General features: G+C 39.6%; 1 protein-coding gene and 1 long non-coding RNA gene across 4 annotated transcripts; one reads left to right on the top strand and one right to left on the bottom strand.

Annotated features, from left to right (window-relative positions):
• Positions 1 to 348: 348 nt before the first annotated feature.
• Positions 349 to 21,813, top strand: ZNF215 (zinc finger protein 215). 3 transcript variants are annotated; one of them, XM_031460131.2, is made up of 6 exons: positions 349 to 548; positions 4,040 to 4,610; positions 12,501 to 12,589; positions 13,943 to 14,075; positions 14,398 to 14,493; positions 20,167 to 21,813. In XM_031460131.2, exons 2-6 carry the CDS (start codon positions 4,211 to 4,213, stop codon positions 21,036 to 21,038), a joined length of 1,590 nt encoding a protein of 529 aa, XP_031315991.1. In that variant the 5' UTR covers positions 349 to 548; positions 4,040 to 4,210; the 3' UTR covers positions 21,039 to 21,813. The 3 variants fall into 3 exon arrangements, with proteins under 3 accessions (XP_031315991.1, XP_010984194.2, XP_031315992.1); XM_010985892.3 differs by having other exon boundaries at positions 349 to 893; XM_031460132.2 differs by lacking the exons at positions 349 to 548; positions 4,040 to 4,610; positions 13,943 to 14,075 and having other exon boundaries at positions 12,507 to 12,589.
• LOC116155381 (uncharacterized) lies at positions 21,097 to 26,984 on the bottom strand. Its single transcript, XR_004139290.2, has 3 exons — positions 26,477 to 26,984; positions 26,130 to 26,180; positions 21,097 to 21,149 (listed from the first exon to the last, which is right to left on the bottom strand). It is a non-coding gene; the product is annotated as an uncharacterized LOC116155381 (long non-coding RNA).
• Positions 26,985 to 27,532: the final 548 nt, after the last annotated feature.

The following is a 27,532-nucleotide window of genomic DNA, read 5'->3' as shown; positions in this document are numbered from 1 at the left end:
ATGTTATACACAAGACGATATCATTTCTAAATTATTTCTAAATTATTTCACTGTTTTTTTATTCCAGGAAAATGGTGGAGGCGGGTGGGTGGCGGGGAGAAGGTAAGAAAGATTTGGGCCAGTTTTCCTAGATGGGGATGGAGGAAGCGCCAGAAGCTTGGCAGCCCGCCTCCCACCTAACCTAAGCACAGCCGGCCCTTCTCGGCCCTAGCGTCGGACGCTGGACTACGAGGTGGGCGGGGCCTGGGAAGGGGCGGGGCCGGGAGCCCCCGCCCCCGGGTCTACTTTACAAACTTGGGCCGCGGGGGCTTCTGGGGGCTCCGTCTAAGGCTGGTACGCGTGCGCGGGAGTGCGCCGGCGTGCGCCTTGGCATTTAGAAGACGTACAGCGAGTCTGTGTGTGTAGGGGCCGAGGGTACCGCCAAGTTCTAGGTTCTGGCGTGATTTCCGACGCAAGCTCCTCTCTTCGGCAGGGTCCGCGACTTCGGCGCCTCCTCTGAACCGGCTCCTGGGTGTGACAGAACCGAGCCCTGGGAGCCAAGCTTGCAGGTATCACGCTGGACCGCGGGCGGCGAGGACGCGGATGCGTGGAACTGGAAGTCCCGCTTGAGGGCGTCCACCCCGACCGCGCAGGTCTCCTCCGCGTGTTCGCAGTTCCCTGGATCCCGGCTCTGCGCTCCGCAGGCTCTGCGCTCCGCAGGCTCCGCGGGAGAACCTGGAGAAGGGCGCGGGCTGTGTAGCGGTGGAAATGTAGGCTGGGGAAAGAAGTGAGTGTATGAGAGAGGAGAGATACGGAGGATTAGGCATGGGAAACCGGACGGCTGTGTTCTAGATCCAGTTCTGCCGTCCTCTTGTCCATTCTGTCGTGGGGGCAATCTCCAGGAGCTTAACTTGGTGAGTGTATCTTGCTCAGCTGGTTTGGGAAGGACTGGTGTGGATTCCATACCAGAGGTGACTGGAACAACTGGAAAAGGGAATGGAGAAAAGGTCATTCCAACTTGCCTTCGTCTCCCGGTCATTCCTGGCCACTCCCCAGACATTAAAACTTCCAGGCACCTCTTTTTCAGTCACACATTTGCACACTGCTTTCTGTTCCTCCGTACCCGAGCTAATCTGAAAAGGTGAAGGATTCTCCCTACCTCAAGCTGCTGCTTTGCCTATTACCTATTCGATTAAAAACAACCCTCTTCACAGACAGATGCTACCCTTTCCCTATAATTATCACCTGTTCAAGTTCCTTGACGCTGTAAAATCCTATGAACTTGTGTCAGCTGGTTCTTTTAACTCTCCAGATTGCTGTCTATTGAGCCCTCCCTCCCTCCCAGTGGTTCTGGCTCAGTGTCTTTTAAGTCTTCATCCTGAGTCTCACCATCTTCCTCAAAGGGGTCTAGTCAGTACTTGAGAGTTTAAACCTTAATGGTTCTTGACTTTATTCCAGTAGTTGTCACTTACAGACTACTTAAGCTTCTTGCAGTCACGGCCATACCTTGGACATTCTGTCATCCAGACTGTTGCTCCTTTGAAACTGTAAATGTGAGCATGTCATCCTGAACATCTCTAATCTGTCCTCCTGGCTTTATAATTACTTATACTGAGTGATTTATTAATTTTTTAACCTTTAACCCCCTAGTATATTTTGTTGCTTTTTCTCACTTTGAGTTGAATGTTTAATTCATCTCATTCTCCTTGAATTATACATGTATGGGTTTGCCATTGCCTAACAGTAGAGTTTGGGCTGTGCTCTATAGATTTGAAATGCAGTGTTTGGAGTGTTTTTAATTTGAGTTGTTTTTAGAAGCAAAAGTTAAATTTCAAAGTAGTTGAAATTGTTTTTTTCTATTTGGTGTTAAACTTTAGTGTTCATTCTGGTAATAAATGTGGTTTGCACCGCTTGTGTTTACTTCTTTATTGAGGAGTTCTTTGGTAGCTTAATAAATAGCAGATTTTATAAGCATTTTCATAAGTGTTTGAATTGAAACTGCATTCTGTCTGGTTTTATGTGTTGGACTAAGCATGTTATTCGTGTCGGCTCTGCTATTAATTTTAGCTTAATTAGTTAAGGACTGAGAGAGTTGCCGTAGTCTCCTGTTTCTGTTGTGTTACTGTTGATTGCATCTCTTGTTTTCTGAAAGTTTTGCTGTAAATCTGTTTCAGTTGTGTTATTTGGTACACTTAATAACAGTCATAGATCATTGAATTGGACCTTCAGTCATTGAAAGTTTCCTCTTTGTCTAATTTTATTCACTGGCGCTGTTAATTCAATACATCCTGTGTATTTTGTTGTTGTTTACATTTGCTTGTTATTTTTTTAATCATCCCTTTACCTTCAGCTTTGGATTTTTTTTAGTTTTGGATGTCTATTGTGTTTTTACAAAGTGGAGTTGAAGTTTTTACTCAGTACATTTATTGTTACAATGGATATTGTTGTTGTTAAACCTGCTTTTTTTTCACACTTACCTGGTTTTTCATTTTATTTTTAACATGTGATGTGAACCTTTTTTTCTTTCTTCCTGTATGTTAATTCTTAAAGTATCTGGGCCCATAGTTCATTCTTTGCTGAGACTCAGTGATACCTCTTCAGCACTTTGGAAAACCTCTTTTTTTTTTTTTTTTTAATGAAACTGTACTTTCCTTAAGCTTTGGAGAAGTTTTGTATCGTGATCTATTTACTTATTATTCATTTCTAGCATATGTCTGTAGCAGGATCAGAATTATTGACCTCTACCTTCGTGTAAATTACCTATCAGCTGGATCACTTTTTCTTTTTTTTCCTTTAGTCTTACGGATTCTGCTCATTTCCAAGCTTCTTTTTTTTTCCTTGCCCTAACTCTTTAGCATTGTGCATTTTTTCTTCTACCACAGTGCCTTTTCAGAGGTCTTTATATATCCTTCCTCCGCTCTGCTTACTAATCCTTATTTGAATGTTGAATGATCTGTTTGGGTGGACATTGCCAATAGATGAGGTCAGGAAATACTTTTGTGCACAAACTTTTGGCCAGTTTGTAAGACACATACAAGCGGTCACACCTGTGTGTATGTAATAATCTGTTGAGTGCTTATTGTCTGCCAAGAAGTGAGATGAGTGTTCTTTTAATCGCTGTATTTCAATCAGGTAGGTATTGTTATATTCATTTTAAAGTTGAGAAAACTCAAGCTTTTGTTAAATAATTTGCTCAAGTTCGTACATGTAGTAACTAATACAGCTGGGATTTAAACTCACGTTAGTACAACTCCAAAGGATATACTCTTAGCCACTATGTACTGACTACAGCAGAGTTTCTTAACCTCAGAATTATGGACATTTGGGACTGGATAATTATTTGTTATAAAGGAGTGTCCTGTGCACTGCAGGACATTTAGCAGCATCCCTGGCCTCTACCCACTAGATGCCAGTAATGTCCCCAGTTGTGACAACCAAAGCTGCCTCCAGGCATTGCCAAATTTTCCATGTTGGCAAAATTGCCCCTGAGAACCACTGGCCTTGAGGGTTATAATGAAAACGGCTCCTGAATGATAAATTGCATCTGGGCTGGAAGAACTGTAAGTCAGACAGAAAGCTGTATCTCAGTGTACTTCCCTGAATGTCGTGACTCTTACATAATCAGTCACGCTCTCCGGGGAACCCTGAGAGCTGCACTTGGAGTTGTTAGGTACCGGCTCCTGTGGAAGGCTTTTCAGTCAGGACGCCTTCTGCCCGACCTACATGGGCCACCTCTCCTTTCACTGGAGCTGTACTCTGTGAGAATGCCTACTGAAGAGTGTGTTGGTTACTCACTCCTGTGCTCACGAGCAAGCTGTGCTTTCTGCCCAGGAGCCTTCACAGCAGCCTGGTGGGTGCCGGGTTGACCTATGGTAGTCTCGAGAGTCTGAAGTGTTTAGTTGAGCCTAAGCCCGCCCTGGTGGGCATTGCAGACTGGCTCACAGTGAATCCTAACAAATGGAAACTTTTAATTATTATAGTCTGGGAATGTACTTTTTGACTTATCCATGTTCATTATCTGTAGGTCATATTTGTATCTTTTTTTTCCCTGTTCTGTCAGGTACCTGAAGATTGGCTCTGAAGCCTCTAGAACTTTCCTCTTACTGAGATATAACTTAGTTCAAATCACACTGCATATATATAGTACATAAGTGCTTAGCTCAAGCCTGAGAATTATTGGAATCCTCTGGCAAGACAAATTTGAACAGCACTGGGAGTTCTATCTGGGAAGATGCAGCCTCTGAACAAGTTGATGGCTATCCCAAAACCTCAGAGCCTGGCTCCTCATGAACAAAGTGAGGTCCTGAGAGCCGATGTGTCTTGGCAGCAGGAAACCATCCCAGGCGTGGGGACAGATGACTGTGAGGCCTCTCGTCAGAAGTTCAGGCGTTTCCAGTATATGGAAGTGTCTGGGCCCCATGAAGCCCTGAGCCAACTGTGGGAGCTCTGTCTTCAGTGGCTGAGACCAGAGATTCATACAAAGAAGCAGATCCTAGAGCTGTTGGTGCTGGAACAGTTCCTGACAGTTCTCCCTGAAGAAGTCAGGACTTGGGTGAATTTACAGCATCCAAAGAACAGCAAAGAAGTGGTGAGCCTCATAGAAGATGTGTTTGATATGCTTAAAGATGAAGGTGAGAATATAGACAATTGGAGGTTGAATAGTTGACCTTTCTTATATGAAGAAAAATTATCTTTAAAAAAAAGTTTTTGTTGACAGATAGTTGATGTACAATATTATGTAAGTTACAGATATATAATATAGTGATTCACAATTTTTAAAGGTTATACTATATTCATAGTTATAAAATATTGGCAATGTGCCCTGTGTTGTACTGTATCCTTGTAGCTTATTTTATATATAATAGTTTGCACTTCCTAGTCTCCTGCCCCTATATTGCCCTTCCCCCACTTCCCTCTTCCCACTGGTAACCACTTTGTTCTCTATATTTGTCTTTCTGTTTTGTTATATTTACTAGTTTGTTTTATTTTTTTAGATTCCACATGTAGGTGATACCATACTGTATTTGTCTTTGTCTGACTTATTACACTTAGCATAATAACTTTTTCTGAAGCTGGAGGGTGTCAGGGGCAGATCATGAAGAACTTTACCGTATTAGGAGGGCTGACCTGAAATTTCAGAGACTGAGGAGGGCAGTATAACAATTTTATTTAACTTTCAAAAATACCGTGTTGGTTTCAGCCTAGAGCAGGGGCCAGCAAACTATGACCACAGGTCAAATAATTTTGGAAATAAAGTTTTATTGGAACCACAGCCACACCCAGTCCTGTAAGTTTTGTCTATAGCTGCTTTCATAGTATGACTAGAGTTGATTAGTTGCAGCAGAGATGGTACTCCCTGTGAAGCCTAAATAAAATGTTTACAATCTGGATCTTTACAGAAAAAAACTTATCAACTTCTGGTGTAAAGGATAGCACTGAGGGCCCTGAAAATAGTAAACCCAGTTAGGAACTATTGTAAAAATCAGGTGTTAGAGAATGAGGAAGCATTGGGAAACCAGAGGAATTTGAACCTAAAGGATTTATTGACTACATGTTAGGTGTGAATGGGATAAATGTTCTGGCTTACGTGAATGAAGCATAGGTAACAGATTTTGTTGGAGGCGAGATTAATGTATTAATTATGTGGCATGTTGAATTTGAAGTCTTTGTGGGACAGCCACAATGAAAAATTAATATATAGTTAACAGTAGGGCTTTAGTGTTGAGAAGTATAGCAGTTTCTGTTGCTGCTGTAACCATAAACTTGGTTGTAACCATAAACTTGGTTGCTTCAAACAGTGTGAATGTTTAGTCCTACAGGTCTGTAGATCAGCGAGTCTCTGGGCTAAAATCAAGAAAGAAAAATGTAGAAAATCATAGATATAAACAGAAGTAGGAGAAATACAAATCCTTAGGGAGAAGCTAACTACCAGTTATAGAAAATGTGTAGGCTAGAGGGACGTGTTAAACCATACCCTGGGAATGCCATTAGTAAAACCCAACCTGTGGGAAACGAGACAATTCAGTTTCTAAAACAAAATAATTCTAAGGGAGCAGGGAGGGATATGGAGGGAGGGATTTAGAGATTAAAAGAAACATGGATGTGTAATGATCATGTGAATGTGTGGACCTTTTAAGACATGAGGCAACTGACTGGATATTTGATGAGGCATTACTGATTAGAGACAGTGATGATATTGGTATTGGGGTTATATTTAGTCCTTGTCTAAAAAATAAATGAAAAACTGAGCAAAATAAGAAAACTCAGGTAAGCAGGCTAGAAAGAAGTAATCCAGGAAGTCAAAGAGCCAGGATAGATTGGGGAGTGTTCAACAGTGTTGCAATAAAAAGGTCCTGTTAAGACATATATTGAAAATAATTTATTGAAATTGTTGATTAGGTCATTGGTCCAACATGGGTCTCCCAGGGCTAAAATCAAGGCATCAGTAGGACTGCATTCCTTTTTGGGCCTCGTAATCCCTTTCCCCCATCTTCAAAGCTGGTAACAGTGAGCTAAGTCCTTTTCACACTGCCATCTCTGACTCTTCTTTCTGTTTTCACCGTGTGGGCGCTGGCACACCTGCACACACTCACACCCTTTAGCATGTGCTCGCTCTGTCTCTGTCTCTCTCTCTCCCTCCCCCTCTCTCTCTCACTGCCCACAGCTGGGAAAGGTTCTCTGCTTTTCAGGACTCATATATGATTAGTTCGGGACCATCCAAACTAGATAGTCCAGGATGATTTTTTTCATCTCAAGTTTTGCCATGTATCAAAGTAATCCATGGACATCTCAGGGGGGCTATAATTCTGTCTATCCCATGGGTCAAAAAAATGTGAAGTATGAGGTGGGAATGTAATAATGATTTTATTTATTTATTTATTTATTTATTTATTTATTTATTTATTTATTTATAATGATTTTAGACAATTTTTGAGATGTTTAGTTGGGAAGGAAATGAGAGGTTGCAGGGTAATCCAGGACTGAGAAAGGCTTTTGGTTTCTTATAACGTGCCATGTCTCCCTGAAGAACCATCTTAAAAGATTTGCCCTTATTTTACCTAACTCAAAACTCACAGGGCTGAGGAGACTACCTGGGTAGTATTTGTTGAAAACATTTAATGAAAAATGTATTAGCCAGTGCCACTTGGGACAGCAAACTAACATTTGGAACAAACAGACTAAGCAAAAAATTGAGAGGAAAGGTGCTTTAGGGAGTGAGGGATTTAAAAAGCTCTTACACATTCCTAGAGATCTAGAAGGCTGGATACCTGTTCAGAAAGACCTGAGTCACCTGGTTCTCACCTATGGCCAGCCCTGAGGCTCTGCTGAAGCAGAAAGCGATGACTAAGGTAGAAGAGAAAACTGTCTGGCTAAGTGTGGAAGGCATTCCTTAACTCAGAAAGCCCATCTGCAAAGGCTAGGAAATGGTTTTTGTTTTTGCTTTTCTGGTTTTAAGGACATCCATGGAATCACTAGCTAACTATTAAGTGGGCACGCACGACAAAGAATATTGACTTTGTAAATTCAAAAAAGAGGTTGAAAAGACCAACAACACAGATAAAAGTTTAGCTACAATGTCCAGGAAAAAAGAGAAGACTAAAATTACTGAAATCAGGAATAAAGGTAGGAACATTACTACTGATCTTCCATAAATCGAAAGGATTATAAGAGATACTATGAACAGTTATATGCCAACAAATTAGATAACTTAGATGAAATAGAACAATTCCAAAAACTACCAAAACTCTCTGAACTCATAACAACTAAAGAGATTGAATCAGTAATTTTTAAAATTTCAACAAAGTAAACCCAAGGACAAGATGGCTTCACTGGTGAATTCTCCCAAACATTAAAAGAAGAATTAACAGCAAATTTTCTCAAACTCTTCTAAAAAAAAATAGAGGAGGAGGGAATACTTCTTGACTTAGGCCATTTTTCCTCTCTTGGATCAGCCTGCTCCCAATTCTTGGGAGTGTACTATCTTTCATGACCTTTTTACTTCACTAATAAAAATCTTGCTTACAAAAAAGAAAAACAAAAACAAAATTTCTTATCTTATTCTATGATGGGAGTTTTAACCTGATGCCAAAGCTAGAGACACACATCACAGGAAAAGAAAACTGGTGAACTAAACCCCGCAGCATATTAAGAGGATTATACACCATGACGACGTAGAATGAAGGGGAAAATCACATGATCATTTCAATTGATGCAGAAAAAGCATTTGACAGAATTCAGTGCCCTTTCATGATAAAAACACTCAGCAGACTAGAAATTAAAAGGGAATTTGTTGAACCTGAAAAAGGGTATCTGTAAAAACCTCCAGCAAACATCATACTTGACTGTGCAATACGGAAAGCTTTGCCTTTAGGATTAAGAACAAGACAAGCATGCCCCCTTGTGCCACTTCTAGTCAGCACTATACTACAGGCCAGCCAAGAAAAAGATATAAAAGTCATCCTGATTGGGAAGGAGGAAGTAAAACTCTCCTGGCAGATGACTTATATAGAGCACATTCTAAAGAGTCCAGTAAAAACTATTAGACCTGAGAAACAAATTGAACAAAATTTCAAGATACAAGTTTAACATACAAAAATCAGTTGTCTTCCTACACACTAGCAATGATCAGTCATAACTTGAAATTAAAATAAGTTCATTTATAATAGCATCAAAAAGAATAAAATACTTAACTATAAATTTAACCAAGGAGGCATAAGATTGAGCCACTGGAAACCACAAAACGTTGTTGAAAGAAGACCTGAATAAGTGGAAAGACATCCTGTGTTCATAGATTGGATGATTTGATATTGTTACAACAATACTCCCCAAAGCAATCTGTATACATTCAAATGCAATTCACAATTCACATCAAAATTCCAGCTACCTTTTTGAAGAAATGGACAAGCTGATCCTAAAATTTACATGGAATTACAAAGGACCCAAATAGCCAAAACAGCCTTGATAAAGAAGAACAAAGTTTGAGGATACGCACTTCCCAATTTCAAAATTTAAGTCAAAGCTACAGTAATTAAAGCCATGAGGTACTGGAATAGGTTAGACATCTAGATCAGTGGAATAGAACTGAGTTCAGAAATAAACTCATGTATCTGTGGTCGACTGATTTTCAGCAAGGGTGCTAAGACCATTAAATAGGAAAACAGTTCTTCAGCAAGTGGTGCTGGAACAACTTGATATTCAGAGGCAAAAGATTTAAGTAAGACTTGATACAATATGCAAAAATTAACTGAAAATGGGTCAACAAATCTAAATATAAGAGCTAAAACTATAAAACTCATACAAGAAAACAAATAACTATCACTTGAATTTGGTAATTGATGCTTAGATACGGCACCAAAAATACAAGCAACAAAAGAAAAATTGGGCTTCATCAAAACGAAAAACTTCTGTGCATCAAAAGATACTATCAAGAAAGTGAAAAGGAAACCTGCAGAATGAGAGAAAGTATTTGAAAATCATATCTGGTATAAGCCTAGTATTGGAAAAATGTAAAGAACTTTTATAACTCAACAACAAATAGACAAGCAACACAATTTTAAAAATGGTAAAAGACTTGAATAGATATTTCTCCTACAAAGATATACAAATGGTTGATAAGCATAGGAATAATTGTTCCTGATTATTAAGGAATTTTATATCAAACTTAGTGAGATACCACTTGACATCCACTAGGATGGCTACACTAATTAAAAAAAAATAATAAGTGTTGGTGAGGATGTGGAGAGATTGGAACCTTCATATTTTGCCTTTAGGAATGTAAAATGGTACAGTCACTGTGGAAGACAGTTTGGTAGTTTCTTAGAAAGTTGAATACAGAATTATTATATACACAAGAGAGTTGAAAACATGTATTTACACACAAGTTGGTACATGAGTGTTCATAGCATTATTCATAATAGCCAAAAAACCAATCCAAAAGTTCGTCAGCTGATAAAAGACTAAATATTTATATTCATAGAATGGAATATTACTCAGCCATTAAAAGGAATGAAGTACTGAAACATGCTGCGACATGAATGAACCTTCAAAATATTACGCTAATTTAAAGAAGTGAGATGCAGAAGATCACGTACCATATAACTGAATTTATATGAAATGCCCAGAATAGGCAAATCCAAAGAGACAGCATGGGAGGGAGGGGGAAAAGGAAGTGACTCCTTAATGGCTATGGGGTTACTTTGGGGGGTAATGAAAATGTTCTGGAATTATAGAGTTGTGATGGTTGCACAGCATTGTGAATATACTAAAAACCATGAATTGTGTACTTTAAAATGGTTAATGTAGTGAATTTTGTGTTATGTGAATTTTACCTCAATTTTTTAAAAGGTAAGGTAAAAGATTATTGGATCAAGCTAAGATTGGATGTTAGATGTAAAACATCAATGTTCCAGGAATCTGAAGTCTGAAAAGAGTAAATCTGGAAGTGGTTTACCATGAAGTTTAAGCTGCATAGAAAAGAAAGTGACTTCACAGGAGGGGTGATAGCTTGGGAGAAAATTAAAGAAGCAATGTACAATGGTGGAACCTTGATGAAAGCTGGAGACTACACCAGGTAGGACAAGAAAGTGAAAATTGAAAGGATAGGAAAATGTCATTAGGATCATTTAAGTTTGTTCTTGGAGCAGAACAGTTCTAAGTATATAAGGACCCAAGTGTGAACAAGGAAGTTGCTTGATTGCTGATGGTTATTAGAAATAAGGTTGTCAAGGGTCTTCAGGCTGGGTTGTGGAAAAGGTTACCTATGCGATTGTTGAAATAAGCTATCATAAGAATGCAGGGTTTGAGGTGGAAAGCGACAATGTGAGCTAAGTAACTGAAGTTTTTTATTGACCTCGTACAATTACTTATTTGATGTCTGTCGTTCACAACAGACTGTAGGCTCTCTGAGGGCGGGCATTTGTGTGCCTCCTGCGTAGGAACTTCTTGGTGAATATGGGCTGAGTAAGTGAATTTGCAATAGCTTACTGTATTGCAACGTCAAGAAGGCTGCAGCTAAATGGCATGAACCCCTAAGAAAACATTATTCTATGAGAGCAGAAAAATCTTTGTGAGAAAGTGGGAGTGGAGAAATATGAATATATCAAGACAACTTCCAAGACCGCAGCTGTGGAGGATGAGAAGAGGAGGCTTTGATGATGGCCAAGATCCATTTTAGATTAGTAGGAAGAATGCTTTGTAAAGAGCTTTAGAATGTATATGAATTTTTCTTTGAATGACAGGAGAGTTTTGGAGAACACAATTCTGAAGGTTCAAGGAGGAGGTCAGCAGGGGAGGAGAATGAAGGGAATGAAACAATATTCCATGAGAGCAGTAAAAGGGATGGCTGATTGAAGTTTTATGCATCTTCTCAAGATGTCTTGCACATTTGCAAGAGTGACAAGAATAAGAAACAATGTGGTATTTACTGTCCTAAGGATTACAGGACCAAGCCAACTGAAGTTTCACAGTTATATGTCTGAATAAGGTTAACAGACTGTCATCTTGTGGCAGCATTCAAGTGGCACGTTGCTGAGAAATTTAGGGGTTTTTTTTCTTCAAATTTGACTTTCTTTACAAAATGGTCTCAAATATCTCCTACATTGTTTCTATTTTTTCTTATTTCACCCTGAATCAGTGAAAACTTCTTCACAGACCAGTATTAGCCCATAGTCTGGCCTTTGAGGATTAGTGGTGTAATTTAAAGAATCTTGGAGAAACATTAGGAAGCGGTCCTTGGGTATTACTTCTCACCAAAGGGCTGAAGAAAATTTGTTGCTGCTCAGATTTTTATGTCCTGAAAGAGTCAGTAGTTCACGGTGACCAGACTGCCTAAGTCTGTGTGTGGTATACACAGAGCAAGGTAGAGGGAAGGAACCCTCGAGTAGAGTAATCCCTAGTGTCTTTGAAGAAGGGTTTGGTTGGGTAAAATATTCTTAGCTCCCAGTGGAATTGCAGCCTGTGGTGGCTAAGCCTTAGTTAGGCTTCCGTTTTGACAAGATTAAAGTTATTTTTTTGGATCTGCTGTAACTACAGATGAGGCCTCAAAATGCTATTTTGGCTCTCTTCTCTGTGATCCAGTAATTCTTGACCCCCGGTAGAACATCAGAATCACTTTGAGCTTTTTAAAAATAAAAGATCAGGACCCCACTGTTGGAGACTCTGATTGCTGATGGAGCCCGACGTCATTTTTTCAAAGTTCTGAAGACGATTCCTATGAGTAGCATGTTTGAAACTACTAACTACTATATATAAATATAAAATAGATAAACAACAAGTTTCTACTGTACAGCACAGGGAACTGTATTCAATATCTTGTAATTACCTATAATGAAAAAGAATATGAAAAAGAATAATGTATGTATATGTGTGACAAACATGCTGTACACCAGAAATTGACACATTGTAAACCGACTATACTTCAATAAAAAAAATAAATAATGGGAAGAAAAATCCACTACTATAATCATTAAAAGTTTCCCCGGGGCAAAACTTGTCTCCCTAATGTTTTTCTTCATCCTCCTCAGCTATGACCTGCAAGGATTCTGCCCTCCTCCAGAAGTGGGGCGTCAGGAAGGAGAACATGGACGCTCACTCACTAACAGGCACATCCCAGGTAAACTAGGGTTCCACTCTTGATGGAAATGTTCTGCCTTTGTCCTTCGAACTTTTCCCAAACATAGTTCCATCTAAGGACATGACTGTTAGTCTGCCACAGGATGCTGGACCTGTTTCAGTTGACGACACACTTTTTGGAAAATATTTAATCTTTGTATGTTCTCTGTGCATCTGTTCTCTCAAGACTGTAGATGATAATTGGAGCTATCAAAATAGGGTTGGCCCAGGGAATGTTTAGAAGTGAAGGAAGCCAAGGGCAGAATCCTGACTAGTGTCATCTAATAGTCAGGAGCAGAAGAAACTTCAAGGGATACTGAAATGAAAGGACCCTGGTAGTAGAGGTTAACCAGGAAAATACCATATCACCTTGAGGCAAAGGATGAGCATATTTCTAGGGGAACTCAAACATTCAGAAAAACACAGCCTAAGTAGTGTCTGTTCACTTAACATCATGGAGATACAAGCATGCATGGGAATAGAAGCCAGATTGCAGAGGACTGAGGAAGAAGGGAAAGGTGAGGACGTAGGCAAAACAAAGGCAGCTTACAAAGCCTGGCTCTGAGGTGTTGGAAGGATTTGTTTATTTCGGTGTGATTGAAGGTGCCAGTAAGGACCAGGTTGAGGATGCTGGAGAGAGAGGTGCAATAACCGATGGGCTGAGGGCCCTTGAAACAAGTATTTATGCAGTGCCAACGTGCCAGAGAGCCTGCCAAGGGCTGGGAATCTAAGGAAACAGAACAAAATGCCTGCCTTTACGGAGATTACATTCTAGTAGAAGTAGACAGGAAAACTCATGCAAATAAGATAATTGCAGATAATAATTGTTACAGAGAAAATAAACATAATGCAGTAGACTGATTAGGAGGATGGCTACTTTGTTGGGTAATCAGGAAAGGCCGATGTGACAGAACAACACTGGGCTCTGAGACCTGAAGGATTAGGCATGAGAAAGAGATGCTACCTCTTCTGCTAGCAGAGCCTACGTCTTCATACAGATTTCCTTCAAGTCTACTTAATAAACTCTTCCTGATCTAAACTCCTTTCATGTGAATTACTTGTACTCTATAGTATTTTTTACAGTTTCATAGTTATTCCAACTGTTTTTTTTCCTCCTTAATTAAAATGTAAGCTAATCTAGAGTTAGGATGGCCCTTCATTTTCCTTTTGGCAGCCCTCATGGAGTACCAAGAGGATAGGCCCCTAATGTAACTTGATTTTTATCACTTAGAACCCCAAACATTGTCCTATCAATTTCTTGTATATTCTGGCCACCTACCCTGTTCTTTCCAAATTCATTTCTCCTCTGTAATATTTTTGGGACCTTTGATTAAAAAGGAACTTAATGTTTTAGGAACCAGTGACATTCAAAGATGTGGTTGTGGAATTCAGCGAGGAAGAGTGGGGGCAGCTGGACCCTGCTGTAAAGAACCTGTACAGGGATGTGATGCTGGACAACTATAGGAACCTGAATTCGTTGCATAAAGGTGGCATCTGCGTACTTACCTCATCTGCCTCTAGTAGTCTCCTCACCTCCTGTTGAGAACTACAGGACTGCTGCAGTGGTTAAGGGCACCTGGGTTTAGCTTCAGGTTTCTTAATAACTTTTGGGCACAGTAGCAGATTTTCCTGCCGTGTGGGTTTGAAAGTCCTTTCTGATGCAATGCTAGAAATACACAGGTCCATGGTGATCTCTGGCCTTATCTTTTAGCAGCTCTTAGACTACTGCGTTGGGGTGGAATTCTCTTCCCTGTAAAAATGCCTGAAATGTCATGTTTGTTTGTTTCTTTTTATTTTCCCCATGAACAGAGCATCTGCTTTCCAAACCAGCTGAGATCGCCAAGTTGGAGAGTAAGGAAAAAAGTTGGATAATGGAACAAGAAATCCCGAGAGCAACTGTTTTGGGTAAGAATGGGGCAGATCTAAGTCATTAGTAAGAAGCTTCTGTTTGGTAAATACACAGACAGATAAAACCCAGGCTTTGAGTTCATAGTTGAGAGGTGACAACAAACCAGCTAAACCTTGAAGAAAAAAGTCATTGCTTTTCATTCACAGATTCTTTTTTCTCATGTGGACAGGCTGTGTGGGTTAGGAACACAGACTCTAACACAGGCAGAGTGGCCTGGGGTGAGCTTGCTGCTAGTTTCCTCATCTGTAACATAGACTTAGTAACAGTGTTTCCCTCCACCTTACTGTGAGGATTAAATGAGATGATACGTGTAGCACACTTAGAATAGCACCTGGTAAGTGCTTTATAAACATTAGCCAACCTAACATTGAATCATATTCTTCCTTTTAAAGAGAAGCGAAGAACTGCTTTATACTAGAGCGACTTCAGTAGTCTTCCATGTTTCTCCCTTTTACTGTAGGACTCCTTAACTTGGGCCTTAACTCCCTACCTTCCTCATAATCTCCTTATTCTTAACATTTTCTTTGTAAGAGATTAGAAATTACTGTGTGCTTGATATAAATTTTAATGAGTATAGAAAAGTATGAAGAGGAGTATAACTCACTCCATCACCCCAGGGCTTTGCAGAATTAACATTGTGGTTTGTTTTTCTTAAGCCGTTTTCTTTGTTGGGGATGATATGCACCTGTATCTTGTAAAGATTTCTTTTTTCCAAAATCAGGATCATCAGTAATATGTCATTATATTTTCTGCTCTTCTCCCCTCATATGATATCATGAGCAAGCACCTATTAAATAGTCTATGAAAATGTGTTTTCTGACTCACATATGACAGTCCATCACATACATGTATAACAGTGTATTTAACCATTCCCCACCCCAGCTGTTGGGCATTTCATTTGTTGTCAGTTTTTCAGGCTTATCTGATGCCTTCCGCAGGATGCCTGCTTAGAAGAGGAACTTCAGCATCAAAGAGTGTAAATATATTGACTGTCTTGCTGCATTAGGCTGTATTGTCTACAGAAAGGTTATACCAACCCATACTCTTATAATATTAGTATTATTGTCACTCTGTTTACTGTCTTCTGTTATCACCCTGGAAAACACTGAGTGTTGTTTACCTGAAATCTTTGTTCATTTGTTAGGCAGTTTCCTCCATTTCTTCCTTTGTAAGATAGATCCTCTCCCAAATTATCCTCTGGACCCCATTTCGTCCTGCCTTTTTTAACTTAAATTTTCAGCATTTCTGCCTCATCCTTCCATTAACTTTTTAACACTTCCAGTTCATTATTAATTTTTAAATTTTTTTCTCTCAACTGTATATCCTCTTCTGTTACTCTGTTTCTCACCTCTTTGTAGCCAGACTTGCCTGGGTTTTTTATACTTGGCTTTTCTCATTTCCTCACCTTTTATTCCTCCACCCATTCCTCTTTAGTTCTTACTCCAAATATTAATCTGAAACAGTTCTTGCTAAGGTCGTTAATGACCTTATAGTAGCTAACTCCAGTGGACATTTTATCTTCCCTTATCTCACTTGACTTCTCAACAGTAGGTGACACTGCTAACTGCTCCTCCTTCTTAAAACACTCCTAGGTTCTTGTGACACTTCTGATTTTCCTCTTCTCTTTCTGGCTATTCTGTCTCTGTCTATTGCAGACTTGTCCTTCTATACCTGTCTAATAAATTTCAGTTTTTCAGCATTTGATCTCATTTTGTCTGCTCTTCTTACTCTGTGTTTTCTTCCCTAGGTTATCACATCTGTAGCTACACTTCAGTTAGCACACATTTATAGTGGCTTCCAGATTTGTATCCCCAGTTCAGGCTTATTCTCTGAACTGATAATTCATATACATATGACATTTCTCTTGAATATCTCAAAGATGCCTTAATTCCATAAGTCTCTTTCTGCCCTACCTTTGCATCTCCAGTCCTTTGTACCTACATAGGAACCAAAGGGAAAAAAATAGATAGATGGATAGATACTGGATTAGGAGAAAGGTAAAAATTGTTTTGGTCATTTGTGATTCAATAAATGGTTGTTTTATGTCCTTTATCTATTAAAACTATCAGAGGTTTTTAATTAATATATTAAGAACTTATGTAAGATTCTCACTATTGACCATATTTGTGGCAAATGAGATATATCTGAAGAAATTTTTATTATTTTATTCATGATGTCTGCCAGACTTTTTTTATGTTATCAGATATCTCCCCCCCCTTGTTTTATACCTGTTAATTTTATATGTAAGAATTTTTCCATCTCAAAGCTAAGAAACATATTTTTTCATTTTATTCTAACTTCATCTATTTCATCATTTAAATATATACCTTAATCAGTCTGGAATTTACTTTAGTAAATGTAATTTATTTTCCCAAACAGTTAATGGATTTTGGTGGGTTAAAGATGTCACACACTGTCACTCCCTCCATCAAGGCGTAGATGTTGTCTCCCCTCCCCTTGAATCTGAGCTGGCACTAACTGTTTAGTCAGTAAAATGTAGCATAAGTGGAATAGTATCAATTCCAGCCTGTAACAGGACCTGCAGTTTCCACTCTTTCTCTTAGAAATCGACTCCTCTGACATCACTGTGCTCCTGAGAAGGCTGGTCTAGGCACATGGAATGTGTGCACACAGACATACGTATAACTGTAAGGCTCACCAAATGATTCAGATGCACGTCTAGATTTAAGAGCCAATGATCCAAGTGTATTAGAGACACTATAAGGTAAATTTGGATAGAGAATATAAAGCCAAATTTTATATGGAGAGCTTAATTAACTAGTTGAAACCTATGGATTTTCATCTATAAGAACACATAAGCCACTGGAGTGATCGAGATGTTGTGGAAAATTGTCGGGTAGGTCAAAGAAAGGCAAAGGTGGTTTGGCATGGGCTGGCCTCCAGCAGGGATGTAGACAGAGGCCTAGAATTAAGATTATAGGCCAAGGTTTAAAGTGTTTATTTTTGTTTTAGGTTAGAGACAGGAACAAAGTCTTAAAGATAAAGCACAGTTTATGAGTTTGGAATTTGTGGTCAGACATAAGCCAGTGATTTGAAATCTACTTAGTTAGAGCAAAAAGAGAACAAATCATGGGTTAATATCACATGTAAAGGCAAACAATGGTGTTACCACCAAAATCAACAGATAAGAATGCCTATTACCATAATTAACATTTACCTGAAAGACTTAACTAATGAAAGAAAAATAAATGAAACAAAGGAGAAATTTAATTAATAGAAAAGAGAAAAGGCTGTTTGTGTATGATAACTTTCTACTTAGAAAATGTAAGAGACTTAGTATCAAAATTATTATATCTGTTAAGAATTTTGTAAGGCGGCCAGACAAAATTAAAATATTAGTAGCTTTTCTACATATTAGAACTAAGTGACTTGAAGATAGTAAAAAAACATGAAAGAGATTTTTAAAATAGGAGTAAGGAAGTTGCATGAAAAATGAGCTGTACAAATATGAGGGGAACAAAGATTTACTTAGGGAAATACAACTAGGAATTCTGCTGTTCGATAAATACTGCTAGAACAATTATGGTTTTGGTCATCAATTACTTCCAACAAATTACCCTAAAACTTAGTGACTTAAAACAGTTATTTTATTAATTCTCACAATTTTGTGAGGTGAATTAGGGATTCTTACACTCCATATGATGTTGGCTGAGGATGCAGTGTTCCAGGAGCTTGACTGGGATGGCATGGCCAGGATGACTCATCCCATAGCTGGAAGATGATGCTGGCTGTCCCTGGGAACATAGCTGGTCCTGTGGACCAGAACACCTACTCATGACCTCTCCTGGAGGCATGGACTTCTCACTGCATGGCAACCAGCTTCTGAGAGGGAACATCCTGAGAGAAATTGGAAGCTGTCAGTCTTTTAAAGGCTAGGAGTAAAACAGGCAACAAGCAAAACCTGGTAATACCAAAAAATAAAGAAAGAAAGGCTAGACCCAGAAGCAGCATAGCATCACTTGTACCACATTCTGTGGGCTAAGCAGACACAAGATCAGCCCAGATTTAAGGGGAAGAAAAGCAAACTCCACTTCTCTATGGGGAGAGTGTCAAAGCATGTCCCACTATTTTGACCTGCTATAGTCTGTCCTCTGGCCACAAATTAACTTCATTTTACCCCCTTGTTAAATACTTTTCTCCTAAGACAGCTCATTATGGCATCAAGCTTGAAGTCCAGGAATTTATCGTCTAAATTAAGTCCAGGTTTGGAAGAGGTTACCCTCTCCCTGGAGACCTATATGAGTTAAAGGGGCAGGTTGTCTGCCCCACACACCCAGTACACACTGGGGAGGAAAACTGCCATCGATATTCCCATTATGTTCCTGGGCTCCACCTCAGGAGATTCTGACTTAATAGTCTAGTTTCCAGCTTGGGTATTGTAGAGACAAATGATGATTTGTCCTAGAAATTAGACTAACGAAGGCTGAATTGCTATCTACTTGACAAAGCTGTGTGTATCAGTGGGAGCTGCTTTGAGGTAAAAATCATTTCATTAAATAAAATAATAGTACCTAAGGACAGATGAGGTATGAGAGATAGAACTTGAATGACCACTGTTCTTTGTGAACTCTCATGAAAGTGTTAGAAGAGCAATGTCCTCAAAAATGACATCGAGGGAAGTTCTTTCATGTGGAAGATGATAGTCTCTCATTTGTTGAGGTGGAGGAGAGTGGGGACAGTTGTGTGAAGATGTCCTAGAGACTGGGAGAAGTGGGTCATTATATATATGTGAATCTGCAAAGCTGAAGATTAATTTGGCTACAATAAAGTGTGGAAGGTAAAATCATTAGACATACCTCAGGTTATGTGGAAAAAGAGAGAAGTCAGTTCAATTTAATTTTTAAAATTTGTTGGAAGATACAGTATACTGGGTGTATTTATACAGAAACTAAGTAAAAAAAAAAGGAATTTTGAGAAGGGAAGTGAAACTTTAAAGGAATAGAGAAGCTGAACACAGGTGAAAAGAACCCAGCCTTGATCAGAACAGGTAAGGTTTTGAGTTCTAGGAAATACACAGAAAAGTGTCCTAGCACTTTTAGAATCAGGAGTGATTTTGAGGCCAGAAAAATGATGGTTTCCCTGCTGTCATGTATTACAGTTCTCTCTGCCTTTGTTAAATACAGGAAATAATGGCTGCTTTACAGAAAATAGGGGCACTGTGATTGCAAGTTTGCTTTTAACCAGTTAAGGTATCGGACCTGTAAATGTAGACACATTTCTAAAGATATGATTAAACTGGTGTTTTGGAAGGGCTTATTATTTAGAACAGCTTGGGTTAAAAGAGACAAGATGCCACAGAAAGGAAGATTAGGTGTAACTTTGACAGACTAGTCGGGAACGAGTGACGGCTTGAGCTGTGGTATGCCGCCGCATCCCAGGTCACATGCTGATATTCTACCCGGGTTCCGTGTATTCTTCTAGTATTCCTGAATAGCTCTCCTCAGATTTTATGATCTCTTGAACCTGCTTTTAAATATTTTTATCCATTTATTTCTTCTGTAATCCTCATTTTCTAACCTCACCTCACATTTCCATTCTGTATTTAAAAACCCAGAAAATATGCAAACACCCTTATGTGGTGTAGCATCCCTTTCCTAATTAAGCAATTTCCCTTCTTCTAGTTCATGGAATTTTTAATTCATTTTTAGACAGTAAGATAATTTCAGAAAAGGAGGATCCAGTTCCAGAGCAGAGAGTCTCTGGAGAGGAACTGTCTCATGGAGTGATTATGGCAGGGCTGACCGACAGTGGACATCCTCCTGCAGATGCCTGGAAATATGATGATTGGTTGTATAGGAACCAGGAACACTGGGACATAAATTTGCCACAAGAAGGTTTCATCCGTAAGACAGTCTGCACTGAGGAGGGAGACTTTGAATATGGTGAAAATAAGGACTGCTTAGATGTTAAGTCAGTTAACTCAATTTTTGATACACCACAGAGCATTCCTATGAAGAAGGAATCCCCAAAGTGTGATCAGCTTAAAACTAATTTTGAATTTAATTTAGACTCAGTAGGTAAGCAGCATTCAGAATATGATGAATGTGGGAAAGCCCTGAGCCTGCGTACAGACACTCAGCACCTGAAAAGTCATACCACGGTGAATTCCTATGAGTGTTTTCAATGTGGGAAGGCCTTCAGCCGCAGTTCATCCCTTGTTCGACATCAGATCATTCACACAGGAGAGAAACCCTATAAGTGCAGTGAATGTGGAAGATTCTTCAACCGACGTACAAACCTTACTAAGCATCAAAAAATTCACACTGAAGCAAAGGCCTGCGAAGGCAATAAATATGGAAAAGCCTTCAGTATGCTTGAAGACAGTAATAAAAATCGAGGACTCCGTTCTGCAGATAATTCCTATGAATGTGTTAACTGTGGACAATCCTTCACCCGTAGCTCCTCACTTATTCGACATCAAGTGATTCATACAGGAGAGAAACCATTCAAATGTAGGGAATGTAAGAAAACCTTCAACAGGAGTTCAAATCTTATTAAACACCAAAAACGTCATACTTGACAGAAGTCCGGTCAAAGGAAGAATGCAGAATTACCTTAATTCTTCTTAATTACGTTCTGCACCAGAGTGCAGAACTCATTCAACATCCATGAATTTATCCTGGAAGGAATCCTGTGAATATAGTAAATGAAAGAAAATGTTTGTCCGATTATTCTTTAATTGATAACGACTGAATTAAAATTGGAGACAAATATGTTATTGGATAGAAATCTGAAGGGGCTTTTCCAGACTCCAAATGAAACCATAAGGGTTTAGAGATAAACACATCACCATACAAGTGTTTGTCTTTTTCCAATATCCATGACCATCGTTTTTCCCTAGTTCATAAATGGAACCTGTGGCATACCTATGTTCACCTGATCTATTGATGAAGTAGATATTAGGGAGGAGCCGAGCAGTACTCTTGGAGTTGATATTTAATAAAATTTTCAGTCCTTCTAAGAAGGTCACAAGAAACCAGGAGCTCATGAGAATGCAGAAGGACTCTTCTAAGGACTGACTCTGAATCGATGGCGAAGACCACAGTGAAGCTAATTACTCCACCCCTGTTACTATCTGTGGCTGTCCTGGTGCTGAGTGGGGACTGGAATTGGAAGAGGGTTATCAACTTCGGTGGGAGGTAGATGTGTCGTTGCTAATCTACATATTCTCAATATCTGTATTTTTTAAAGTATTCTTTAAAGAAAAACATTCCAAACTTAAGAAATTCTTGATGTATATAGTTCAGTCATTCAGAGCAATTGCATGTTTAATAAAATGGATTATGACATTCTCATCTTAGGCATTCTGACCTAATAGTTCACCGTTTTATAAGCTGTGGTTTTCTTTTGGGTGGTTGAAATATAAGAGTGCTATTTTAATTTATTATATATTTTCTCAACAGCTAGCTATTTGGGTGTAAGTAAAATGCTTATTTTTTTCTCCTAAATCCATGCTTTCTAAAAAATAAAAGATCTGTATACTATTTATTAATTAAACATTCTTAGGTTCAAAGAATACCTCTTTTTTTTTCAAATAATACCTCTTCAGAGTACACTTGCCATTTAATTTTTGCAGAACTAACAGCCAGTTAACATCTTACAGCCTTTTAAAAATAAACTTGCTTACTTAATAGATATTTGGATTTTACTGCATGCATTCAAAGGCAGGTATCTAAGCCGAAATGAAGAGCGAGCAGAAATTAGACTGCATGTGGTGGAGGGTGGGAATATTAGAAGAGATGATAAAGGAAAAACATGGAGTACAAAGCTACAGAGGGATGAAGGTGTGACATCAGGAAACAGATGTTCACTGACCGGAATAGGGCACTGGAAAGGAATGGAGCAGGAGGACATAGAAGTGAAGGTAGAGAGATACTCAAAGGCCAGATTGTGAAAGACTTTGTAAGCCACCTTTGAAGTTTGGACTTTATCCTAAGGGTAATGGCAAAAAGTAAAATTCTGGCTATAATTATTCAGCACTCTGAAAGTACTACTTGACATAATGAGAGAAGGAAAATAAGTGAAAGTTGGAAAGGAGAAAGCATTTGCTGGTAATATGGCAGACCATTAGGACAACCTAAAAAAAATCAATCGGAAACTTAAATTTAGTAAGTGAATTCAGCTATATCACATACACCCTTCAAAAAATACCTTGAATAAATGGAAAGTGTTTCTGAATGAGATTATTGTAGAGATGTTGAATCTCCCCACGTTAAACTATTTTAAAAATATAATCAAGTATTTCGTTGGGAAGAGTATTTCACAAAGTTGATTATAGTTTATTTTGTAGAAGTAAGTTAAAATAGCTATAAGCCTTTTTATTAAAGGAGGGTAATAATAGGAATCTTACTATACCAGTAACATAGTGTGGTACTAACCTTGGAATTGACATCTCTGGGACAGAATTGATTGTAACTAGAGCTAGATGTTTATAAGAAGTTAGCATATCATAAATTATCACTTCAAATTGGTGTGGAAAAAAGAATAGTTAATACTACATTTATAAGCAGATATATTAGGTGAATATACGTGAATATATAATATAGGTTGATATTTATTAAAAGCAAGAATTAATAGTTGAACAGCAATGAAGATTTGTCTAAAAATTAACACAGTTCATGAAAAAAGGATAACTAATAAGCATGGGGGAGAATACTGTTTTCACTCAATAAAAACAACATTTGGTGCTAATAACATGTGAAAGGAATAATAAAGCTCAGGTTAGCAGGACTGTCAAGAAATGGCAACTCATAGCCACTAAAGGGAGTGTAAATGATTACTACCTTTCTGGAGAGTCAGTTTGACAGCATGTATGAAGAACCTTTAAAAAGTCAATACTCAGAAGGGAGTTAAGGATTCAAAAACCTCAAGAGTGCATGAGCACCCCCAGAGGGCAGTATGGGATGCAGGGTCTACTATAGGAAAGTGCAAAGAGAGTTGCCGAAGGAGCCAGGCATCCAACCTGCAAAGAGGGAGGGAGTCACTGCAGAGCTCAACCCGAGGGAGCAAAAAAGAACAAAGATGATTCAAGAACAAGCAGACTCAGCAGCAGCAGCAGCAACCACAAGAACAGTCACCGAGGGACCAGGTCGGGGTGAGGAGCTGGAGGCAGAGCAAGCGCATCACCCAGGCTCCCTTACATCTGCTTGAATACGTCCGTAAGCACTTACATGGGTTGTCCATCCGTTTCATGTCTAGGGAGCTGTGATCAAGTTGTCATTGGCAGATTCCTCTGGATCAAAGCACTGATAACGACTACACTTCTGTAACTTAGCAGTGATTATAACCATTTATCTCTAACACATGCTAACCACCTGGCCTCCGCCACTTGTGAATTACATGATTACCATTAAGATCAGAAACCCATTTCCATTTCAGCAGTTTTCACCATCATCTCCAGCCTACACAAAACAGACACAGCAGAGCTGTTCAAGATCATCTCTGCTCCTCTTTCAAAACATCTCGTAACTCTGAAGAAGAGAGTAATAGTGAATCCATTCCAATATTCCATCACCCTGCACCTCTGAATACTGTTCTCTATGGTATTCGAGAAGTTATGTTATTAGAAGTTGGCCAAGTTTGATTCCAGGTTTTAATTAGTTTAACAGAATAGGTTGTTCTTTCTAGTGTTTAAAGCAACGCATTAAACTATAGGTCCCAGATGTTTGCACCCATGACAATAAATTCAACCCAAACGTAACTTATATTTGGTCCATCTTAGAATCTACTTCCACATTTGCTCTCCATCATTAGTAACTGGTAACACAATTACTGAGGTCTTGTAATTCTTACAGTTAATAGGTATCTCCTCTAGGAGCAGGGAGTGCTTGCATTTTTTTTTTTTTTTCTGTCAGGGCTCAGTTGGGATCTAAGTCTCATTATGGGCCAGGAGCCAGTGACCGTGGTGGGGATGAGTACTGAAGAGATTTGGTACCAGCTTGTGAGGCAGATGCTCCGGGTGGAGTCAAGAGTAAGCTTGAATGGAGAAGAGGTCTGACACCCTCAAATAAGTAGACATGGGATACTGTTTTCACTGACGAGAGGTTCAGAGGAATGGGGTGGCTGTGTTCTTAGCATCTTTGATGTCCACCCAAATGCCTGTCCATTGTTCTTCGCCAGTTCTCTTACCATCTCTCTCACCAGGTTGTGAATTTAATTGGTGCTCAAATTCTGCAGCCATTTCAGAGTGAGGCTTGGTCCTCAGCTGTATTTGCCTTGTAGCCATTGAAAATGAGAAACGACTTCAAAACTGCCATAGGGGCCTTCTCGTGATCATCTTCTGGTTCTTGTATGTGCACAGCTCTGGGCTGCTCTTGTTCTCTGTGTTCATTCTCTAAGGGGACAGAGAATCCAGATGGCTCCAGATCTGTAAAATCATTATTTTCACCATAGCAACTGAATGCCATAGCCACTTGATTTCTCAACACCTGGCCCTCTACTTGCACTTTTATTGAGTTCTACCACTAGTGATGATTTGAGAAATCTCAATGCCCTCAGATTCTTTTTCCTCCTAGCAATGAAGTTATTTCTGCTCCTCCCAGCAACCCAATCCTGAAACCCATTTAGAGAGTCTATTTTCTAGGACCACTTTGGTCCCAATAAGTATTTCAGTCTGGGTCCCAGCAGGAAACATTTCATACCTAATTTTAGAATAATTTGACAATGGCTTAATAATACAAGACTACTTAAAGAGGTGTAGGCAGAGTTTAGGGAAACCACAAGAAATAGGGAAGTACTCCAGTGGTAGTAACAAGGGGATGTTTTACCCCTGGGCCTGAAGGGTCAAGAGAAAGGAGCCATCTCTAGAAACTAGAAGGAGAAAGTCATATAAAGAAGGCAGTTTGGTAAGAGCTGTGACTTCAGATCTAAAAAAGCAGCCAGTCAAAATCAACCCTCAAGTTCTGCCAGGGCTACCCATTGGCAAAATCTAGTCAAAGCCAAAGGGCTAGGGAGCTATTGATATAATCCATTTGGGTAAGTCTCCCAGTGTTGGAGAAGGATGGAGAGTGAATCTACAAAGGCAAATGGAAGATACCTGATACAGGATCCAAAATAATCTGATGAGGGACTTTAAGGGAATCTCAGTCTTCCTGGATATATCTATGATTCACATCCTTGGGAGTCCAACTCTCCTTGGACTGGTTTCTATACCTTAATAGATTATGTATATAGCACAAGTAGAAGTGGTTTTTTGTTTGTTTTTGATTGACATATAACATTAGCTTCAGATGTGTAACATAATTCAATATTTGTATATACTTGTAAAATGATCACCACATTGTCTAACATCTGTCGCCAGAGTTAACAAATATTTTTTTCTTATGAGAACTTTTAAAATTTACTCTCAGCAATTTTGAAATATACAATACAGTATTATTAACTGTAGTCACCAGACTGTACATTACATCTCCAGGACTTACTTATGTTAAACTGGAAGTTTGTACCTTTTAACCACATTCATCCATTTCACCCCTCTCCCCTTTTGACAACCACCAGTCTATTCTCTATGAGTTTAGGGGGGTTTTGTTTTTGTTTTTTTTTTAAGATTCCACATATAAGTGAGATAATAACAGTATTTGACCTACTGTTAGGAGAAGAAATGCCTACTGACCTGAGCCCTGGGCTGTGAAGGGCCGCATCGCTTCTTTTCCGTGCTCTCCTCCTAGGGAAGGGCAGAATGGTGAGAAGGCGGCGGGAGGAGGAGTGGGGACAGTCCCTTTTGTAGAGATCAGCTTCTCCAGGATAGAGCACTATACACCGGCCCGAGTCCCCACCCTCAAGAAATCAGACGGATCAAACCATTTCCCCCAGCATAAAACCGGCCCAGCTCAGCCCGGGGTGGTCTGAGCGCACAAGCGGTAGGGGTTCCGTCTGAGCGCCATGGGATCCTCACTAAGTGCGTTTACAGTTGGTAGCGTCAGCCTATCAGCAAAAAAAACCAAGAAATCAGGTCTGAACCTCTGCTCGCCCTGAGGAGCCCCTCCAGTCTGAGAGCTGGGCAGGTCTGACGGCTCTGACCGCCTGCCGAGACAGTAACCGTAGTGGAATCCTTGCCTAAGAACAGCCCAGAGCTGTAGCCTCGGGGGCGTGGCCCGGCCTGGAGGCCCCGCCCTCTGGGGCGGGGCGGCCGGAAGTGGAGCCGGCTTGTCTGCAGCTGCGTTCCTCCTCCTGCTCTGATGTGGTGGGGTTATCCTGGCTGGTCGACTAGTGAATTGCACGCTCCTGTCTGTCCGCTCTGCGGATCCCGGAATCCACAAAATTTCCCAGGAAAACTGGGTAACCGTTGTGTCTTTTGGGCTTATCAGTTGCTATTGGAAGTGTATGATGACGTCTAGTCCCCAGTTCTATGAAACGGGCCGCGAAGACTTCGTGAGATTTCCCGAAACGGGCCTCTCCACTGGGTTTCTTTGGGCTAATCGTGAACCTTTCTGAGTCACGATTTTTCTTAACTATAGAGTGCACTTAGTAGGACCTTCCTTGAAGTGTTTGTGAAATCTAAATGACATTAAGCTTTTCAGAAGACTTCCCAGAATCGGTGTACCATGAAAATCTGTACTTTATGTGGTATGCACTATTATAGACATTAGGTAGAAATATACCTCTGGAAAGCCTCCCCTGACTCTTTCCCAAGATTGGGTTTGACTATCCCTGTGGCACAATCTGAGCTTTATATTATCCAGATGAAAAAACCCTAGACCTTTAGGAATAGCTCAACCCCCAGCATGAAATCATTAATCTGGATAGACTGATTTCACTGTCCCTAGAACATTGTGTACTCAACTACAAGTTTTTGTAAGCAATTCCTCCTGTCAACTGTTTCAGCCATTTTACCTATTGAAATAGCATCTGAAGTTTAGTTTTAAAACCACCTTCTGATATATTCATTATACTCAAAGTATATTCATAATGTGATTATTTCTCTCGCCTCCACTGTTAACATTATGATAACACTTTATCTTTCTTAGGCATTTCTGCAGTACCTTCTAATTGGAATCCCTGTTTGGCTCTAGCTGC

Source organism: Camelus dromedarius, chromosome 12, assembly GCF_036321535.1.
Source record: "Camelus dromedarius isolate mCamDro1 chromosome 12, mCamDro1.pat, whole genome shotgun sequence".
Classification (NCBI taxonomy): domain Eukaryota; kingdom Metazoa; phylum Chordata; class Mammalia; order Artiodactyla; family Camelidae; genus Camelus; species Camelus dromedarius.
Note: the sequence above shows the minus strand (reverse complement) of the source record. Positions and strands in the feature narration are given on the sequence as shown.